This window comes from Bufo gargarizans, chromosome 9, assembly GCF_014858855.1.
Source record: "Bufo gargarizans isolate SCDJY-AF-19 chromosome 9, ASM1485885v1, whole genome shotgun sequence".
Classification (NCBI taxonomy): domain Eukaryota; kingdom Metazoa; phylum Chordata; class Amphibia; order Anura; family Bufonidae; genus Bufo; species Bufo gargarizans.
In genome coordinates, this window is record NC_058088.1 from 43297379 (window position 1) to 43319087 (window position 21709).

The 21709-nt window shown below is 40.4% G+C and overlaps 1 protein-coding gene and 1 long non-coding RNA gene across 3 annotated transcripts in view; one reads left to right on the top strand and one right to left on the bottom strand.

The window, feature by feature from the left end:
* The first annotated feature begins 2887 nt into the window (after positions 1–2887).
* Positions 2888–21709, top strand: part of CD40LG (CD40 ligand) — a 52439-nt gene continuing 33617 nt past the window's right edge. For both annotated transcript variants that reach the window (XR_006386820.1, XM_044268833.1), the window contains exons 1-3: positions 2888–3145; positions 9727–9864; positions 21348–21393. Coding sequence is in view for 1 of the 2 variants with exons in the window: in XM_044268833.1 (XP_044124768.1) it covers positions 2927–3145; positions 9727–9864; positions 21348–21393 (403 nt within the window). In the remaining variant the exon portion in view is untranslated. The remainder of the gene's footprint in view (positions 3146–9726; positions 9865–21347; positions 21394–21709) is intronic.
* Positions 17290–21275, bottom strand: LOC122919671. Its single transcript, XR_006386821.1, has 3 exons — positions 21161–21275; positions 18922–19173; positions 17290–18345 (listed from the first exon to the last, which is right to left on the bottom strand). It is a non-coding gene; the product is annotated as an uncharacterized LOC122919671 (long non-coding RNA).

Genomic DNA, 21709 nt, shown 5'->3' on the forward strand with positions numbered 1-21709 from the left:
CTGTCAAAAGGAGTATATAGGAAAAAGGAAACGGGAGCTTCGCCGATGTGTAGGAGAACATCTTCTGGGCATAGAGAAGCGACAAGACACTGTGGTTGCTCGTCATGTATGTGAACTCCACCAAGGAGACCCTAGGGTCATTAAAGTCATGGGTATTGAAGCCGTTAGCCCCCCCAAACTTGGGGGAGACTGGGACAAGATTGTATTAGAGCGCGAGGCACGCTGGATCTTTCTCCTACGGACAGTTACACCGACAGGTCTTAATGAACAACTGAACTACAGTTGTTTCTTGTGAATCAGCAGTTGCCCCTAGTTACTACTATCATGACTGTAACATGAGCCGAGGGTCTCGTCCTTTCCTAGATTAGCTATGATCAGCCTCTCAATGCCCTTGTCTTTATAACCTGCTACATATTGTTTAGGGTTATATCTTTCCCCTTTATTAGTGAGGGTCTTTCCTCATTAATGACTATGGACAGCTTATATTGTTATCATTTATGACTTGTTCACCTTATCACTTTGCCACCATAAACTTACCTTCTGATGGAAGACTATTATAATATTTAGTTACTAATGCCAATGGCCAACGTTTCTGTTGTTGGACCATTATCCAGGCGTCTATTTAGTCTTTTATTATGATAAATGGCTTTTAATACCTTTCTTAATACCTTTCTTTAATACCCCCGATTGTGGGCCGGTGTACTCTGGTGGTGATTTGAGGTCTGATAGTCTCACCACCTGCGAGTATATAGGAGGAAGGGGTATTGTGGATTGCTTCTAATGCCGCGGTCGTTCTGGCCGGCTAACGCGATCTTGTGGGACCTAGTGCTAAGTTTGTTCAGGCACTTCCTTGCGCTCCATACCTCGTTCTGGACTTGTAATGAGCGCAAGCGCCGCGCTGACATGCGGGCAGGCGGGTGCACTCATTGGCCACTGGCATCGTAGGTGGCGGCAGCGGGAATCAGGTAACTACTTAAATAAGGTGGGAGTGCCAGTTTAGTTGGCGTCCCATGTGCAGGCATACTCATCTTTATTCTGCACCACCTTTTAATTCCTAACTTTGAGGTTGCCCCTGGAGGGTTCCACTATCTTGGCACACCTCCTGACCAGCTGACTTATCACTGTCAACTTGCTGTTTGGGATTTATGATTAATTTAAGGATTGATCCCTAGCACTTTCTCCATCTCCCCTGATGAACTGCTTTTTATTCTGGCAGTGAAACATGCGTGTAGGGAGTGTTTCATGTACATTTAGGGACATATAGATTTTTAGACCAAGGGACAGGTTCCGGACGGGGTCTTCCTTATTAGGACGAGTGCCCTGTGGTCAGGCTGCTACTCATCATCTAGTATCAGGGCTCAATGGCTAGTTGGCCATAGGGCTTGAACAGGGACCCTACATAGCTGTGTATTACTGCCATCTTTTTGTTGACTGGACATCATCTTTAGATGGACACAATACGAATTCAGCTTTTGGTGAAGGATCTGGTGACCGTCCCTTGGTACCGGTAGGACTTGCTGGTTACTAGTGCCGCCGTGCACTTAATTTATTGAATAATTTTTTCATTTGGGATATTAATGATATTAATGATTGTACTAATTGGGGTCTACTACTCTTTATCCCAATGTTTTGTCTTTGCACACTAGATTTTGGACATTATATATTTTATCTGCATTATTAATAAATGTTATGTTTTAGGATTACCCCTTTATGAATAATATTTTGACTTCAAGTAATCTAGATCGCAGGCATGCATCAGTTCTGACCTCTCACTTCATGTCACATCGTAATGTCACCCGCCTCACCCTGACCCCACCCCCATTAATGTTCTTCTGTTTCTGCGCAGCCTGCACTCAATGAGATCACCTTGACCTACCTACCTGTCTGTGCCATCTACGGCAATCTGGATAGTCTGGTCTGGGACTGGCTGTGTGAGTCTTTCACTGTCTGATGTCTCACAGACTCACTCACACACAGTTACTCGCCATCAACAGCTCCGCCTCTAGTCTCCAGACCTCCGCTCCCCAGTCTACACCAATTGCTGCTGCCTGCTGCCGCAGCGCCACTCAGCAGTCACACCCCCTGACCCTGTGACTGTCTGTGATGCCGGTGCCATGCTGCTGCTGAGCCTGCATGCCGCTCTGTGAGGAGGTGAGGGCTGGCGCCGCACGGCACACCTGCAGGCTGGGGCGGGTGGCCGGGCAAGTCCGCAAGTTATGTATTTAAAAATAAATAAATAAAAATCTGCTCTGGTGCTGCACCCCCTTCTCTGCGCCCTCAAGCAGCAGCTTGGTCTGCCTTATTATAGAGCCGGCCCTGTCTGTAGCTGCATTCTTGCCTAAGAAAGAGCTCTCGGAAGTTCCCTACTATACAGCTTTAAAACAAAACTAAAAATGTGTCTGTAGCTGCATTCTAGCCTGAGAAAGAGCCACCAGAACCCCCCCCCATCCCCCTCTACAACTAAGTTGGATGAAGTTCCAGAGGTTTTAAATTCCTTTTAACCAACTCCCAAGTCAGAAATGTTCTAAAGTCCTCAGCCCAGTATAATTTTTCTAAAGACATATATGACATGATATGTCCTATCTAATAAGACCCATGTTCATACAGATTAAAAAATAATAATAATAATTGCGTTGAGAGCTGAACCTGTCAATGGGGATGAAAGAAATTATTTCAGATTCTTTCATGGAAAGTCGACTAAGTGGAGTATTTGGATATTTGAAATATTCACAGAACCACTACTTTCCACAGGAACAAAATGTCAGTGGAACATGCGCTTTGAGAAAGCGTGAAATCTGAGTGAAATGTTGTAATGTGAAATCAGTACACCATGCATCATACTGCAAGCTGCTCAATAAATATTCCAGGAAGTGTGTAGGTCTCAAAACTGAGTTCTACCTGTCATCTTAAACGTGCAGTGACTTTAATGCCATACTCTTTATCGAGCTGCCTGACAAAGACATCATTCATATGCTGCACAATGATCAACTCTTACAATCAAAGCCCTCCAGCAGACCCATCCCGGGGTCTAAAGTCACCCTCATCCATTATGAAAATTTCTGTATGGATTTTTACTCTTTCGGTGCTTGCGCAGGTTGTTGGGATCTGTATTTTTGGGGTATACTTCCACACGAAAATAGATAAGGTAAGTTAAGAAAATTTAAACTTTTTGGCGATTTTAATGGCTACACTGACCTACATAAATGTATGAATAAATATGATAACAGGAACGTGCTGAGAACATAGAGCTCATTTATTTTATATTTATTTTTTATTTGGAAATTGTTGGGTGATTTCTCATTATTACAAGTGTTTTATACGCAAGAATGTCGGAATTTCACCAATAATAAACGTAATGTGATTTAATCCTGGAAATTCCAGAGCTCTAATCTTCTCTTTTTACTTGAAGTAAGATAGATTTGATCTATAAAAAAAAAAAATACCAATGTGTGCTGTGACACCATTTTTCAAAAAAATGACTGCAGTTTAGCTTACTATTCTACTGACCACTGGCATCATAATCACAGGTGTCCAGGAAGCTTGGATATGCGTTCTTCACACTGGTGGTCACCAGAGATTTTGAATCAGAATTAAGTATTTCACATGTTGAGCCTCTTTTTTGTTTGTCCAAGAGTGAAAATTATTGGTGACCAGTGTGAGAAACCTACCAAAAACACCCTATATCTTAGCTTCCTAGACCCCCTATTACTATCAAATAGAATCTCACTGGAATTTCCAGTCTTAAAGGGAACCTGTCATCGGGATTTTGGGTATAGAGCTGAGGACATAGGTTTCTAGATGGCCGCTAGCACATTTGCAATACCCAGTCCCCATAGCTCTGTGTGCTTTTATTGTGTAAAAAAAACAATTTGATACATATGCAAATTAACCTGAGATGAGTCCTGTCTCTGACTCATCTCACATACAGGACTCATCTCAGGTTAATTTGCATATGTATCAAATAGTTTTTTTTACACAATAAAAGCACACAGAGCTATGGGGACTGGGTATTGCGGATGTGCTAGCGGCCATCTAGCAACCCATGTCCTCAGCTCTATACACAAAATCCCAGTGACAGGTTCCCTTTAAGTAGAGTTAAGCTTTAACTGTAATTAAATTTGACCATATTACATTACATTGCATTAAATGTTAGTGAACATATGGTAGTTTTGCTAAATGTTTTATAAAACATATACCAATTAAGGAGAAGTGCTTTGCAGCTCTTGACTTTTGTTTTAGAGGACAATTATAGGACATAGAATGGTGTTTAACGAGACTCCTTAATCTCATCTACTGCTTCACGCGAAACCTCATTAGCAGTAAGAGGAAACCAATTAAATTGCGTGAATTCTAATTCTCCAAAATCTAGTTATAAGACAATCCGATTCAGGATAATTTTTAAATGCATCTAATATTTGAATTCAATTGCAAAACATGTGTAAGTAATATAAAATTCTTACCTATCTACCAATCAATCTAATATCTTGAACATAGATTTATATTAGAATATGTAGACAGGATAGATAGATAGATAGATAGATAGATAGATAGATAGATAGATAGATAGATAGATAGATAGATACTCTATAGATGCATGTACATATATAAAAATTAGATTTTGGTGACTGCTTTGTTTAAACACAGAAATCACACTTTAAAGGGTTTGAGGTTTTTCTGTTTTTTGTTGATAAATGTGTATATAAGACAATTATATGACATTTCCTAATAAAGCCTTTGTAGCTATTCAGCTCAATTTATTATATTTTATAAAGATATGCCACCTTGTTCATATCAACACCAAACCAACACGAATTGGGCCACCAAATATTGGAATATGTACCTAGTGAAAGGTATCAACAATATACCTATATAATCATTCACAGGATACCAATTATTTCAAAATGTCAACGCTTTTTTAAATTAAATATAAAAAAGCAACTAAGGCTACTTTCACACTAGCGTTCGGGTGTCCACTTGTGAGTTCCGTTTGAAGGCTCTCACAGGCGGCCCCGAACGGATCCGTCCAGCCCTAATGCATTCTGAGTGGATGCGGATCCGCTCAGAATGCATCAGTCTGGCTCCGTCTGTCCTCCGCTCCGCTCAGCAGGCGGACACCTGAACGCTGCTTGCAGCGTTCGGGTGCCCGCCTGGCCGTGCGGAGGCAAACGGATCCGTCCAGACTTACAATGTAAGTCAATGGGGACGGATCCGTTTGAAGTTGACACAATATGGCTCTATCTTCAAACGGATCCGTCCCCCATTGACTTTCAATGTAAAGTCAAAACGGATCCGTTTGCACTATCACGAACAAAAATAAATAAAAATAAAAAATTTTATTTTTTTTTGTTCATGGTAATGCAAACGGATCCGTTCTGAACGGATCTAAGCGTTTCCATTATAGGTGCGGATCCGTCTGTGCAGATACCAGACGGATCCGCTCCGAACGCAAGTGTGAAAGTAGCCTAAAAAGTCTGTATGTTCATTGATTTTCTCATCTCTTAGATGGAGTTCTAAGTTTTACTATTGATGATGCACTTATTGAGATGAAGTCTATATCTGGTTGTACCACATCCTTCATATTATTGCTCATATGTATGTATACAGGTTCCTCTTTTAGTGTCTGTTGTTGGCTGCTTTTTAATTGTTTTTTAAAGATTTGATATTTTGAACTAATCGGTACCCTGTGAATGATTATATAGGTGTAATGCCCCCTTGTTCGCCAGAACTTTTGTGCTGTCCACGTGGAGGTCATGTCCATAAGATTGCTGCTGATGGAGAGTGATGTAAACAGGCAAATCACTCAGTTTCCTTAATGAAAATACACTACTCCTGCCATTTTCACTGTTGGAAGATTAGTGCAGGTGCAGTATGTTTGAATGGAAGAGGCTGAGTCATGTGTCTGGTCACATGACCCTCCATCAGTGACCACCTTATGGACAGGACGTCTATGAGGACGACACAGAAGATCTGCCACACATGGAGACATGGTTTATTTATTGTAGAAAATGGCACAGAATATTACCAAAGACTATATTAGTAAATGCCATATAGTCATCTTGCATACACATTGGTCAACAGTAGCCAGAAAGTGGCCAACCCCTTTAAGTTATAATTATGCAATAAGTTTACCCATGTAAAATCAGAGATAATGTTCAAGGAAATCCAGAGGCAGATTGGGAACTCAAAGTGGCCCTGGTAAAAACCTAGAAGTGGCTCCATGTTGAAGGCAGAGCCAAACTATTGGTTTTTATTGATACCATTTTGGAATGTGTATGCCTTTTTGATCACTTTTTTTTTCCATTTTTTGGAAGATGAAGAGACAAAAGAAATGGAGAATCCTGAATTGTCATTTCTTTTTCCATTACAGTGTATGAAATAAATGTGTTTAGATTTTAATGACATGGGCAATTCATGTGCAACCATGAACTTAATTTTTTATTGTTTACTTGTTTTTAATATGGAGAAAGGGGCTGATTTGAATTGTATACATTTTTATAGATTTAAAAACTTTTTTCACTTATTTTAAGTCCCCTAGGGGACTTTTAACATGCGGTCATCTCATTTGTTCTGCCAGAGACTGCAATAATTTACCATTGCAACCTATAGATGGTTAATTCACCGGTTATAAGGGTTAATTCACATGTCTGCAAATTGCAGATTCGCAAAACATGGACACCGGCCATGTGCGTTCCGCATTTTGCAGACCGCACATGGCCAGCACTATAATAGAAATGCCTTTTCTTGCCCGTGGCTGCAGACAAGAATAGGACATGTTCTATTTTTTTGCGGGGCTGCGAAATGTAAGTGAGGATGCGGACAGCACACAGTGTGCTGTCCGCATCTTTCTCAGCCCCATTGAAAATGAATCGGTCTGGACCCATATTGTGAACATGTGAATAGAACCTTACTGTGTCCCTAGGCCAATACAGGCAGGCCTCCATAGGAATAGCGCTGTGACGGGCCTTGGAGTCTTGAAAAGGCCCAACGCTGCTATAGCAACTGAAAAGCTCCTTTGAACTCGACACAAGAGATCCATTCGGGCCACAGATTCAAAGATCTCCATGATGCCTCTGATGCCATAGTCGCAATTGACCAGATAATGTGAGGAGTTAAATGTCCATGAATAGCGTTATTACAAATTGCAGATAATGCCTCAGCTTCTGAGATGGCACCATGTTTAAAGTCCCGACTTCCACTGTACATGTATGGCGGAGGTCGGAAAGGGCTTAAAATAAAGGTCATTTCCCCATATAACTAGGGCCTTTAGCATTATAATAGTGCTTGAGAACACCGCTGTGTATTGTAATTTATTTTACTCAATAATTTTTTTTTTTATTAATAAATGAATTAGTCCTTTTCTGTTATTCCAATATCCTGGTATGCAGAGAGATATCTGTAGATACCAGCATATTGTACATGAATACGCCTGAAATTCCATCCATTAATAACAGTGTTCTCTGTAGAACACTGGTATCAGTCTCCCATACAGAAAGTCATGAGTACAAGTCCCCCCTGTAGTAACAATTTAAAAGGAGAGACTGAATTAATTTTAAATATACAAGGGTATCCCCATACTCTATCAGAATGCTAACAGCATTTGGGGATACCCCCAGGGATGACTCTATATATGGAAATAGCAGTCACTCCATAGATGAATTTGCTATACATGGAGTCAGGTAGAGTCAGGTAGAGGACTCCTAAGCAGAGTAGGTATTCCCAAGGGGCTGGGTGGCTGGCTACCTGCCTGCAAGCAAGTGTAACACATCAATGGAAAAATTGCTGGTGAGGTATATTGTCAATCTGCACCCAAGGAAATCATTAAAGGGAGATTTTAGTTAACATTTACACATATATTATTGTTAACGTGTTGGGCTTGTAGTGGCCACGTCCCCTCCACTAAGCTCTACCCGCTTTTTAAAAAAAAAATGGAGAGCAGTGAAGCATTTTTAAAAGTTGAAGCTTTTATAAATTGAGTTAGAGATGCATGTTTTCTCATGTTCTCCTGTTTGTTGCAAGCCTTGGATTTACTTTTTAAAGGGGTTCTCCAGAAATTAAAAACATTAAAATACTTAAATATTATTTTATAATAAATATATTACCCAAACACCTTTCATTACTTAGAATGGCTTGTTTTGTCTAGGAAGCAATCATTAAGAGAAATAAAATGGCCGCCATCCTATCAGTACACACAAAACCTGTCCTAATCACACAGAAGGACAAGTTATTTCACCACAATGAGCCATAGTTCTGCCTCCTCTTCCTCTCTGCTCTACTTGTCAGGAATCATGATCCTGAATACAGGTGAATCTCTGTAGGAATGGAGAGGATGAGGAGACATGAGAGGAGGGCGAGGTGTGGCTAATGAGCAGCAGCACTTGTTTACAGTCTCCATTACGACAGCCTGTCCTGGCCGTCCTCTCTGTACTTTATGTCTCTTCATGAACTAAATTCCCCAGATTCAGCTAAAGTTCTTATCATCTGTATTCAAGATCTTAATCCCTGACAAGCAGAGAGGAGGATGAGGAAGCTCTTTACCTCAGTGTTGTAAAGTAACTTGTTCTCATGTGTGATCAGGACAGGTTTTGTGTGAACTAATGGGACAGCAGCCATTTTGTTTCCCCTTATTATTGCTCCCCATACAAATAACTAATAGTCATTATAACTAATGAAAGGTATTTGAGAATATATTTATAATAAAATAATATTTAAGTATTTTTATTTTCTTAATTCCTGGAGAACCCTTTTAAGCTTAATTAATCTGAGATAGATCAAATATGGTTATGCTGTGGGCTCCTTTTTGTCAATCTCCAGATCAGTTTTCAAGTCAGATGCAAACAATAGTGTTTTGTTACTGGCAAGCTGGCAATAGATTTGAAAGAGATAGATATTGACCATTAATTGCTATTTCCCGTGATTCTGGACCATTATTTACTTTAATTTGTCAAATGATTTCAACAGTTTGTCAAATTTTTTACAACTTTGTCAAGAAGTCATCAATAATCATTCATGATATGATCAGCTGATCAATAGCCAATCGAACTTCATAAAGGCTACATGCTAGACTTCACTTTCTTTACCTATGAGTGGTAATAATTGTTTGAGATAGTATTGTTGGACTATATGTTGTCCAGTTACACATTTTTAGAGGCCATCTTAAAAGGGTTTTCCAAGATTTTTATTTTGATTGCCTATCCACAAGCAGTATCGATAACATCAGTATCTGGGGTCCGACTCCCTTATGCCAGTGACATCACATTTATTGGTTACATGGCCTACGCACAGCTCAGTCCCATTCAAGTGAAGAGGCCTGAGCTGCAATACCAAACATGGCCACTATAAAATGTATGGCATTGTGCCTCGTATGCTGTGAGGAGATCGCAGAACTCACTGGAGCACTGCAGCGTCTTTAAACAGATGATTGGCGGAAGTGCTAGCAGTAGGATCCTCACCGATCAGATATTGATGACTTGTCCTGAGGATAGGCCATCTATCTCAAAATCTTGGACAACCCCTTAACAATAATAAATGGCATTTAATGTGATATATGGATGAAACTCTCAGGTAGAGCACTCAGTGTCAGGTAGTCATCCAAGAGTTCCATATATATGTAAAACAATATAGTAACTATCATGTACTAGCATCTATGGCTATATTATCAATTTGCATAGTTACACATAGAAGTGATGAATACAGACTAATATTTTTAAAATTTATATCTCAACAAAGATTGAAGATGAAATGAACTTATCTGAGGAATATTTATTCATACGGAGAATACAGAAATGTCGGAAAGAAGGAAACGTAGATTCATCATTACTGAGCTGCAAAGAGGTTTTAAATAGATTCCGAAGCCTAATCCCGGAGGTATGCTATGTTGGTGCGAATACAGATGGGTTGTGTGCACAATGAGTCTTTTGTGGTTTGTCTTGTTTTTTAATAATTTTCCACTTGCAAGAAGAATAAAACCTAAGCTTGGGTTTTTATTGAAAAACGATTCTATTTGAACATGAAGCAGACTTCACTATGTCTGTTTTAATTAGTAGGATTAAATGTCATTGTGTAGGCCACCACATTATTGAGAACATACATCCATTCAATGTAGATTATAGTCACATGAATAATTTACATTTATATATAGTGATTTCTCAAATTGTGGTTAACGAATCATTAGGATTAGATAAGAGATACTGTCACCTGGTTTTAAATATCGAATAGGCCTCAAATCCTCTTGACTTAAAAAAGGTGCCCTGGTCCCCCGCTGTCAGCGCCAGCTTCACTTCTAGCCTGTGGTGCCCACACTATATCATATATTTTGGGTATAGACCCAAAATATTTTGATTAACCCTCTTTTTTTGTTTTTTCCTTTCAACACAGGATAGCATTTCTTGTGTTAGCACATCATCAGTGCTGTTTGTGAAAGTGTCTGGCTGTCTGGCTGACTGGCTGGGTGTAATGGCTAAGCCAGCTACTTTCTCATCAAGATGAACGCATAGACGGTGAAGGGGCCTGGCTTATCTATTGAAATAAGCCAGTCATCCGGCCTACTTCACACACAGCACAGGACCCACATTGATACAGAAAATGCTATCCTATGTATAGCACAAGCTGAAATTAAAGCTAATGAACAAGGGATTGTTGCTAATACAGAGATCAGGGCACCTTTGTTAGTTGAAGAGCATGAATAAGGCTAGTTTCACATTAGCTGCCAGCAGAGAAACAGCCTGCTATAGCTCTCCAGATGCAGCCTCGCTGGATACTGCCTTCCTCCGCCAGGACCCATTGACTATAATGGGATCAGACTGCTCCCTAGCATTAATGCCCGGATTCGGCCAGACGAAAACTGTTGTGCACAATGATATTTGTTCGGCTAAATCCCGATCTGGAGGTCCAGCGGGCATGCAGCACTATCCAGCTATGCCAGATCCAGAGAAATTCGGCAGGCTGTTCCCCTGCCAGAACAGCCTGCTGGAGTGCCTTAACGCTAGTGTGAAACTAGCTTAAGTTGCATATCCATAGTTAAGTATATTTTGTGAGCTGAAGAACCCCTTTACGCACCACACAATCTTTGACCTAAAAATTCCATACAGGTCAATGAACATGCTCTGAATGTTCAATATTTTGTGCCAAAATTTCAGATGAGGATGTTTTTTGGAGATCAGAACTTGTGATCAAGTTATAACAAATTGGAAATTAGAGAAAGTTCTGTGGTTTGCTATTGGAGTTACATTTCTTTTTGTGATTGCTTGTTAAATTGCCATCTTTGTTCAAAACTCTTGTAAAGTTGTTGGGCATCCTGGGTGGAGTATAGTAGTCACACCCCATTCCCCATTCCCCTTATTCTGGGTCTTGACGATGATTGTACCCCATGGTTGAGTAAGTCATAGATACATCTGCACCATTCTGTTATTTTTGCTCGTGAGGGGCTCCTTTTGTTTCCCCTACTACTCTTATATCTGTTAGTTTTTGTCAAAAGTAAATAAAAATTTACAGTTTAAAAACAATCTTGTAAAAGTATACAGCTCTAAATAATCAAAAAATTATGAATATTGTAACTTTAAAAAAATGTACATCTTGAGTTAAGGCTTAACTAATACAAAAGTATAGACATAGACACACATATACACATTTCTTTAATATCTGGAGGAAGACCAAGAGAATAAGTGTGAATAAAAAACATTAACATGTAAGTTGTAAGTGCCATAAAGACCCAACTAAATGACTCCTACGTATATGAAATTGTGCTTGTAAGCCATTTCCTAAATAAAAATGAAAGTCACAGCCTTAACCCCCAACAGACGATTAACTGTCAGTTTTCATATTTACTTTGCATTCAGGCGATATGACTATGCAAATTTATATCTTCACTTATTCTGTGGTCTAAAAAACACTAAAATCACATTAAAAGTGATGCTTCTGTTTAGTCTCAAACCACAAAGTTGCTGACAGTAGGACAGCCGTACTAAATACCAGTGCAACATATAAATTAATGTGTAGGGCCCCCTGGGCACCATACCACCTCAACTTGGACCCTATTTAGCTTTTGTAAACATTTGGTGTGATGATATAATTCTTTAGCAGCCTAAGGCCTCATGCACACGACAGTGTTTTTTTTTTTTTTTAAAAAAAAGGTTAATGAAAAGTGTAATTTTATTGCACCAAGATCTTGTAGAAAAAAACAGACACGGATGACATACCAGTTGTGCATCAGTTTTTTTTGACGGACCCATTGACTTGAATGGGTCCTTCCTCCGTTTTCCACTGACAAGAATAGGACAGGTTATATTTTTTGTACGGACTGGAATTACAGATCACGGACGCGGAGAAAAAAACTGAGGACTATCATTTTTTTTTCACAGCTCCATAGAAATGAATGGGACCTCCTCTAAACTGTGAAAAATGACGGAACGGACGCGGATGCACACAATCATTGTGTGCATGAGGCCTAAGGATTATTTTTTCATATTTCACACACAGTGGCCATTTTATAAAAAATAAATACACCTTTTAACTCCTTGTAGGACCACTAATCCCAACACTGACTGGCCATGGTTCTCCCTGGAAAAGTCAGTTGTAGCAATTTTTATGACTTTTCTTAGCTACTTCCCTGTTTCTTAACACTTTTCAAAAACTATTGAGGTAGGTGAAAATTTGTCAGACTTATTAGAGTAATGGTGGTCCCAGTGCTCAGCTTGGATTTAGTCAATTACGCATTGGTCTAGTTTCTGCACATCGGTTATTGTCATTGGTTTCGGTAGAAAGAAGCCTTTGTTGATGACAATGACAACCTGTCAACTGGTAAGGAGTAATGGCGCACCATCAAGAATAAGGATTAGGTCCTAGATCACACGGGTTATCTGTTCCGTGATAAAAGAGGAGAGTTGAGCACACATTCAGAGCTCCTCTTCATGAAAATGCTGAAATATTCAACGCACATTTTACAAAGGTAAAAAATGACTCATATCTATGTAAGATGCAGGCATTGTAATCTTCCAGAACATGTTGATAATTCTACAAGTCACTTTTCAGAGATCCGTGAGAAAAGGAAATTACAAGTTTGGAAAGTGTCACAGCAGCTATGATGAGGGCACCCTTATACAGAATGTAACCCCCACAAATGTTAAATAAATAAAAAACTAACAAAATGTGTAACAAAATTCTACACAACAATGTTGATAAACATTTCCATTCTTACTAGATGGAACGATTAAACCTGTATATGCATGATTTCAATACTATAGTTTTAAGAGTAAAAAAAAGACAGTAGTAAAGGAATCAACAAGTGGGGAAAATGTAAATAGGTGGGAGGAGAGGTAGAATGTATACAATCTTGGGTAATTGAAATTATGTTGATATTTTCTTCAGTCACTTCTATATAATGATATGTCCAATCATTCCCAAGTGTGAAAAAAAAAGGATTAGTAATCCAGGCTATTATTTACATCGTAGGTTTTGTTTTATCAGTAGATTAGGTAGATAGATAGATAGATAATATATGTGATATGATATATAAAGATAGATAGATATGTAACAAATAGATAGACTAAATTTGCTTACCGAAATGTACCTTACCTTGAGTCCAAAGGCAGCACACACAAAAGGGTTAATGTCTTGCTCATCCTGTCAGGACAGAAGACAAATCATTAGTAAATCAGCATAATTAACTACCCCTATAAAGTAGTACACAACCACTAGCCAAATGTGTTTTTTCCAAGCAATGCCTATTTTAGGGAGGGAAATATGTGCTGCCTTTTTGGCCTTTTGGCTAAGATCAAGTGTAGTACCTGTTCTTAGATCCCTGGTAGACAGCCCTGCCAGGATGTACTGTAGAGCAGAGAACCACACAGCATCCCTAGGGTGTATGGCTTGGGCCATTAGTGCCCTATGCTAAGTGACCAAGGGCTCTGCTGGATCTAAGCCAGGGGCTGAGATGTTTAAAAGCCCGAGGTGCAGAAGTGCCCCATGAGAGGTGACTCTGGGGAGCCTGAACTCACTGGGGGATGGGAGCCCACTGAGTGATGGAACATTTGCACGCACTTCACTTTCTCACATTTTTAGCGCACACATCTCTATTCTTTGCCCGGCCATTAGGCTTGGCTTAAGGAGGAGGAATTTTTATAATTCTGTCTGAATGTCCGGACTGAGCTTCAGGACACTATTTCTTAAATTTTTTTTTCACTTTCCACGTTTGTTGGTCACAAGGATTTCTTGGGTTGCGCTTCCCTTACAGGTACCAGCCTAGAGGTCTAGGGGTTTGTGTGGCCATCCTGGTTCCGCACCCCCCTGCAAAACCCTTTGGGTTCCCCCCCCAGTAAGAGCCCAGCCAAGTTGTTGAAGCTCTGTGCCGACACCTTGGGTAACAACCTAGGTGAAAGCCGGTGCACAGACTTGGAGTACCCTCAGCTTTGGCTGAGGGTTGCCTGGGCCTGTTTTGTCTTGGTTCTTTGCCAGAGCCTTCTGGCCCGGAGGGACTGGGAAAGGTTTATGGGGGGCCCTTCTCTTATGGAGAGGGCCTGTGATGGACTCTAACCTTGTGCATGTTTTTGCGTGGCATGGTGCATGACTTTGTTGCACGGGTGTAGAAAGCACGCTCCTCAGGCTTTAAAAAAAATAAAAAATGATGTGCAAATTTAGTCTTTCCTTATCGTCCCCCAGGCAACACACACAAAGGGATATAAAAAGCAGTATTAAACAATGGGGGAGTAGAAGTTGCAGCCTTAATCCCTTCCTGACTGCCATACGGCTATATACGTCCTATCTGCACATGCCACATGCAGATAGAACGTATATAAACGTTATGGCAGCTGTTTGATCCAAGCACTGCAAAGCGCTTGGATTAAAGCTTCTGCCCCTGCACTGCTGCTGTCACAGACAGTGTACAGTGCAGTAATGCTGGCAAGGGACCAATCAGAGTGGTCCCTTGCCGGCGATCAATCAGATTTGTTAGTCTGTGCAGACTAACCAATCAGATCGCAGCAGTGGGCATATGTAGATGCAAAATTATTTATTACTACAATATAATACAAACAATAGAAATTAGATAAGATAAAAAACTAAAATAATATATACTGATAGGTTAAAAATGTCTCAATATCTGTAAATTGAAACAGGCAAGGTGGTCCACCTATATCAGATTCAGGATTCCTCAATGTATAGGAAAGTGTTCACATTTAGATCAAGAGAGTGTTCACATTAACGTTTAAAAAAATGCATGATCGCTCATCATATAGTTGTAAATATCAAGCAGGCATAGTCCACTTGAATGTGTAGATGTTCACTTCACAATATGTAAATTAAGAGATCCCAATAACTGTAAAATAAAATAGAACAAACGGGGTGGTCCACCTATATCGAATTCAGGATTCCTCCGTGCATAAGTAAGTAGTCATATTTGGATGAATGTTCACATTAGGGTTAAGGAGCCGCATGATTGCCCATCATTTCTTATATATAGTTGTAGAATCAAGCAGGCATAGTCCACTTAAATGTGTAGATGGATATTCACATCACATATGGAACCATATAATGGCTCAGCATTTCATATAAGCATACATCCGTCTGTAGCTTGATATAGATTAGATGAACCAGTCGGCCCTCTGTTACACCGGTATTATAGTCTCATAGCCAATGTGTAATTACATTCAACAACTCCTGTATTTGCAGGCTATTACTCACAGTTCTGAAGTTTTAGTGTGGGGAGTGGGGTACTGTGCCTCGGCCTGGCATCCCTCGTGGTCTCAGGCACTAATGTATCTTACCTCCGCTTTTTCTTCTCACTCTAAATCAATGTAGAAATATTAATAAAAATTAAAAATAAAATGAATTGACTTTTCCCATATACACTATTTTATAAGAGATAAAAAAATATGAAAAACATAAAATAAACTACACATAATTGGTATCGCCGTGTCCGTAATGACCTGATCTATAGAATGATCATGGTACTAATCCCGCATGGTGAACACTGTACAAAAAAGCAAAATAAAAAAACAAATGCAGAATTGCATTTTTTTTTGCCTTACCTCCCAAGAAAATTGATCAAAAGCGATCGAAAAGTCATATGCATCCCAAAAATGATACCAATAAAAACTACAGCCCATCCCGCATATAATAAGGCCTCATACAACTATGTTGACAGAAAACTACAAAAAAGTTCTGGGTCTTAGATTTTGATGATGCAAAAAAATTTTTTTTTTAACAAAAAGTGATTTTATGATATAAAAGTGGTACAACATGAAAAAAAAGAAAGAAATTTGGTGTCGCCATAACCGTATCAACCCACAGAATAACATTATTACCGGTATATTGAATTTACCACATGGATAACCCCATAAAAATAAAAATAAAAAACATCAACAGAAATGCAATTTTTGCCAACTTCACCTCCTAAAAAATGGAATAAGTAGATAAAAGTCATATAGACCCCAAAATTGTACCAGTAAAAATTACAGCCCGTCCTGCAAAAAAACAAGCTCTCACATAACTACATTGACAGAAAAATCAGTTAGGCCTCTTTTACACGACTGTATGGTTTTTTCAGTGTTTTACGGTCCGTTTTAAATGGATCCGTTGTTCCGTTTTTTGTTTCCATTGTGTTTCCGTTTCTGTTCCGTTTTTACGTATGGCATAAATTACATAATTACATAATTACATAGAAAGAACTTGTCACGAGGGTGTCAAGAACCACGCCTGACTCCGTTATACCCAGGGTCAGGAAGTCGCAGCGGTTGGCTGCGCGCTCTATGTAGAAAGATAGGGCTGTTTCTTTATGGTAGCTTTCTGGGATTGCTTTGCAACCCTTTTTGGCTCACTCAGGGATCCGTAGCTCCTTCTCCTCAGCTGTTCCTTGTCCAGCACTCCCAACCTCCTTATATTCCCCTCTCTCACTTCTCTGGTTGCCAGATATAGAGCTTCCTGCCTGGACTTCTATACTGACCCACTGGAGCTGTGTTGCTGCGTTCCCTGGTTGTTGTTCCAGAACGTTACCCTCCGGATCCCTGTTGGGCCTTTGTGGTCTGCTGTTGTCGGCCCACCTGGGGTTATATGTTTGTCTGTATTGTCTGTCCTCTCCTTGGTGTTTTCCTCTTAGTGTCAGTGGTGCGGACTAGTGATCCCACCGCCCCGTTCACTACCTAGGGCTCATCTTAGGGAAAGCCAGGGTTTAGGCACGTGATCGGCGTACGGGTGAGGAACCCGTCTAGGGACGTCAGGGCAGTCAAGTGCCAGCCGCAAGGTGAGTCAGGGATCACCACCTTTCCCTCTCCCTTGGGCAGGGCCTTCCCTTTTCCCTCCCTTTGCGTGACGCCGGTCATTACAGAACTGGGCTGGGCATAAAATTCCAGGTGGCAAGCTGAAACATCTCTGGTTTGGATGCTGTAGGCCCACTTGAACCAGAAGCTCTGGCCAGACTGTTAATCTTCAATAATTTCCTCTGGAAAGTTGTAGCAAGTGAGGTAACATGCCCTCCTGGCCAGTCAAGAATTACAGCTATAGCTGAGATTGTCATTTGATTTTCCTGAGCACAGAACTTATATGAAAATTCCTTTCCAGCTGAAAGACAGGCCATCTATTCTCTGGGTGATCCGCTGGGTTTAGGGATCAGAACCTTTTGAGCTTGGTATTGGAAGCTGTTGCCACTACGCTAAATGGAGGTACCCTATCCGAGTACAATCTGTTTGAAAACGCAGTTGTTGACAGCCTGTTTTTCCTGCTTCAACTATGACCTGCTTAACAGGTCCACCTGAACATTCAGAGCACCTTGAATGTGGATGGCTGCCTATTGTTTAACATTCCACTGCTCAAGTCATAATTTCACTGCGTTGACTGTTCCGTGGGGCAGAGCGAGTCCTGTCCAGTTTGTTGATTAAACACATGGCGGAGATATCATCTGTTTGCACCACCACTGAGTATGCTATAATAACGGGCTAGATAGTATCACTCCTAATATATAACTGATATTGGACTACAGATACTTTTTTTATGGAGACAACTTCCTCTGAACTCAAAGAACATGTGTTCTCCCGAACCTGTGGCTGAGGCGTCCATTGTCAGAGTTACCGGAATGGCCAGAAATAATCTGCCTTGTGCGATATATTTCTCGGATGTAGCCATAAGACAGGTCTTCCCAAGTTTCTGTCCTGATCATCAACAAACAACAAACCAGGAGTTGATAGATGCCAATTTCATCCTATAAGGATGCTGGTTTGCAATGTGTAAATGTGCACTAATGCCCATGGTAGAGCTGCTATAGATGAGGTCAGACTCTCTAGAACTCTCAGAGCTGTCCTGACTGGCACTTGGTGATGGAACTTTAGACCTCACATCCACCTTGATTTCTTGGATCCGCTCCTGTGAGAGATTAAGCAACAAGAATATGTGTGTGTAACGGGCACTCAAAGCATAGGCAGTTGCATCAAATTGTTACATTTATTAAACATAAAACCATAAACCTTCATACTAAAACATGACAAAAATAAATAATATGACAGTCCCGGATGGTTGATGTACCAGAAAATCAAGTGAATGATCAGATGGTAATTTTACCAGAAAATCAAGAATAAACCTGGATGGTTGATATACCAGGATGGATGGTTAATATACCAGAAAATCAGGTGGATGATAGGACAAAAATCCGATAGTAGGTAATTGATCAAATGGATAGATCAAATGAATAATCTAAAGTCGATTAATATACATGATCAAAAACCACATAGATGTTAGAAGTCCTCCAGATTCTATTCCCAGTGGTAACATATAGAGTCACTTATATACTCAACAGTAGGGTATGTGACCACTGTTGGCTTGATATGATCAACATACGAAACTCTTATGTACGAACCTCTGGTATAGCCGGCAGTCCGATAGACAGGAGGTAAAGGATATACAAAGTCAAAGCAGTCTCTTTACCGTATCTTCACCACTTACCGGTGGTTATTCGGTTGGGCAGACTGCACGCCTGGTCGGCGAAGATTTATTTTCCTGTGCCAGCAACAATGGTGTATTGCGCTTGAATCAAAGCTTAATCAAAACTTCCGAGTGTTGATCATGTGTTTGGTGGCGTCTCACGTGATTTTTGCACGTCACCTTTTTCAGAAATACAGCTTGCTGTTTCTCATCCGTAGATTTCTATGGTTGAGATGCCATAAATTGCCAAGTTTCTGGAGTCTAACCGGAAGCCTAGAATATGAGAGATTGAGACAGTATTAATATTGACTTTTGGTAATTGCAAATAATTCCTCTGAGAGAGTGTTAATGAACCAGTCATCCTAGAAAGTCACTACAAACTTACCTTCTCACCTTAGGGCTGCAGTTAGTGCCACGACTAAAGGCTATATAACTCTGGCTGATTTTTTTATTTTTGTGAATGGTCGTTAGTGATCATCTTGCAGTGTAATACTGCTCTCAATTGCCAGATGAAAACTACTTTGTGCAGCAGTATTTATCTGGCCACTCTTATGCATATTTGCCGGGTTGCGGACGGATCTCTGCCAGCCCCCATTATAGTGAATGGGGCCAGACATAATGTCAGCAGCACATGGCTGCACCCGGCAAGGACGGATCTGACAGGCTGTTCCCGTCCAGAACAGCCTGCTGGATCTGTTTCACCCTAGTGTGAAACAAGTCTAAACCATTCAACAACCTATTTGGCTGTGTATGCACTTTCAGCTGGGAGACAATGGTGCAGACATCTCCTATACTGTAATCAGGAATAGGCTGTCCGCAGTTGGTGCACAGTCTATGATTAGCTATATGAGATTTATTTGCAGACTTTTGCATCTGTAGCAACTGTAACACAGTGAGATGTTTCGTCTGGGAAAACAGGTATTTTCCTCCCAGCATGTGCTGCTGGGCTGATTTAAAACCAGGTGAGGTCAAATACCAGATCGGATTTTAAGTGCCAATCCGGGTTTGGCAGCACCTGGCTGTCCTTAAATAGGCAGCTGGGTTCAGAAGCCAGGCCTCTGTGTTGGGATCTGGGAGCCTTGTGTCTGGATGAAGGCTTGCTACCTGTTTGGCGTGAAAACAGGTTGGTGCTGCTATGGTCAAGGACTCTTTGAGGCAGAATTGCAGCATGGTGTGAATTACCACCAACACCGCAAGGTGACTTTTTGTTTGCTGCTTATGACCGCTTGTTTTGTCACTTGCCTAAACTGTGAATAAAACACTGAACTGTTTGATCCAAAGAACTTGTTGTTGCCTCTATACTGTGTCCGCTAATCCTGTCTGCCAGAGCAAAACCCCACACAACTTAACATAATTGCCAACTTTTCAGAATTTGCCAGGACTGTCCCTGATTTTCAGAGACAGTCCTGGCAAATTTGCGCTGTCCTGGGCCAAAAATAGGCAGGGTTAACGCAAACTCCACCCATAAGTGAGACAGGTTTGGGGATTTCCTGGGGTGGTGCTTATATGCCCCGATTTTGCCAATTGAAATGTTGGTATGACAATTAGCTCACACATACACCACAAGCTATATATGACCCATTTCAGGACACAGGATACCTTTAAGGGGTTTTCTCATCTGAGACAATGAGGGCATATTGCTAGGATATGCCCCCATAGTCTGATAGGTGCGGGTCCCTAAACGGAGCCCTGAAAATGTTGAAGGGTGCATTGCGCATGCGCAGCCGTCATCCATTCATTTCTATGGCTCTGTTATTTCTGTTGGGCCCAAAGAAGTGAATGGGAGCAGTGGCCGGTCACGTTAATGGGTAGAGCGTTTGGTGGTGGCCAGACCAGAGGCCTCCAGCCACCACTTTGCCTGCTCCCTTTTTGATATAAGTGCGGGTCTTAGATGCATGTAAGATAACTCTACAGGAACACTCCAGGATAAACCTGAGCTCGATCATTCCATTGAACATCATGGGGGGGAAATAAATGTTGGAAACACTTCCTGCACTATAATATAATGCATTTAAACTAGAAACACTTCTAGCACCATCATGCCATGCATTTAAAGGGGTTTCACATCTCGGACAATGGGAGCATATTGTAGTTAATTAAGCTGATTTAGTAATGATTTGTCTTCAGTCCTAGATAGATAGATAGATGATATATATGGGATAGATAGATAGATAGATAGTAACATTTCCTGTAATCACACCTGTTCTTTTTTGTTAAGTACTTAAAACAAGTTTATGGTATTACATATAGCTATACCCACTTGTCCCACACTTGGATCAAGTAATCGTGGATGCACAAATGGCTGCTACCATCTGTTATGAGTTGTGGATTTTCTCCTGTTTTAATGTGATTGAGTTGAAACACAAACGAATTGGAAGATTTTCCTTTTGTCACTCGGCATACAGCAACATGGAGACGTAGTATTAACACGCATTTTCTTTATGTAGATCATTCCAACAGGACCTTCTGGAGAAAAACATGAAAAGTTAACAGGTAAAAAAAAAAGTTCTCATTATCATTTCAAGACAATATCCAGCTTGTGTGTCCATAGATTGAGGTTGATGGATATCATGTGACACTCTGCACGCACCTTCATGAAATTATTAAAAGTAGTGTCAAATTAATTTCTTGAGAAGTTGTAACAAATGTACCAATTATATAGGTCACTTTTACTATGGTGATATGCAACGACTAATTCCCACACAAGACAAAGGATCAATTTAAAATAGAACAAAATTTAATATAACATTACGATCCATTATGAAATAAAATTCAGATTCATTTTTCCATATCAGGAACATAGGTGCTG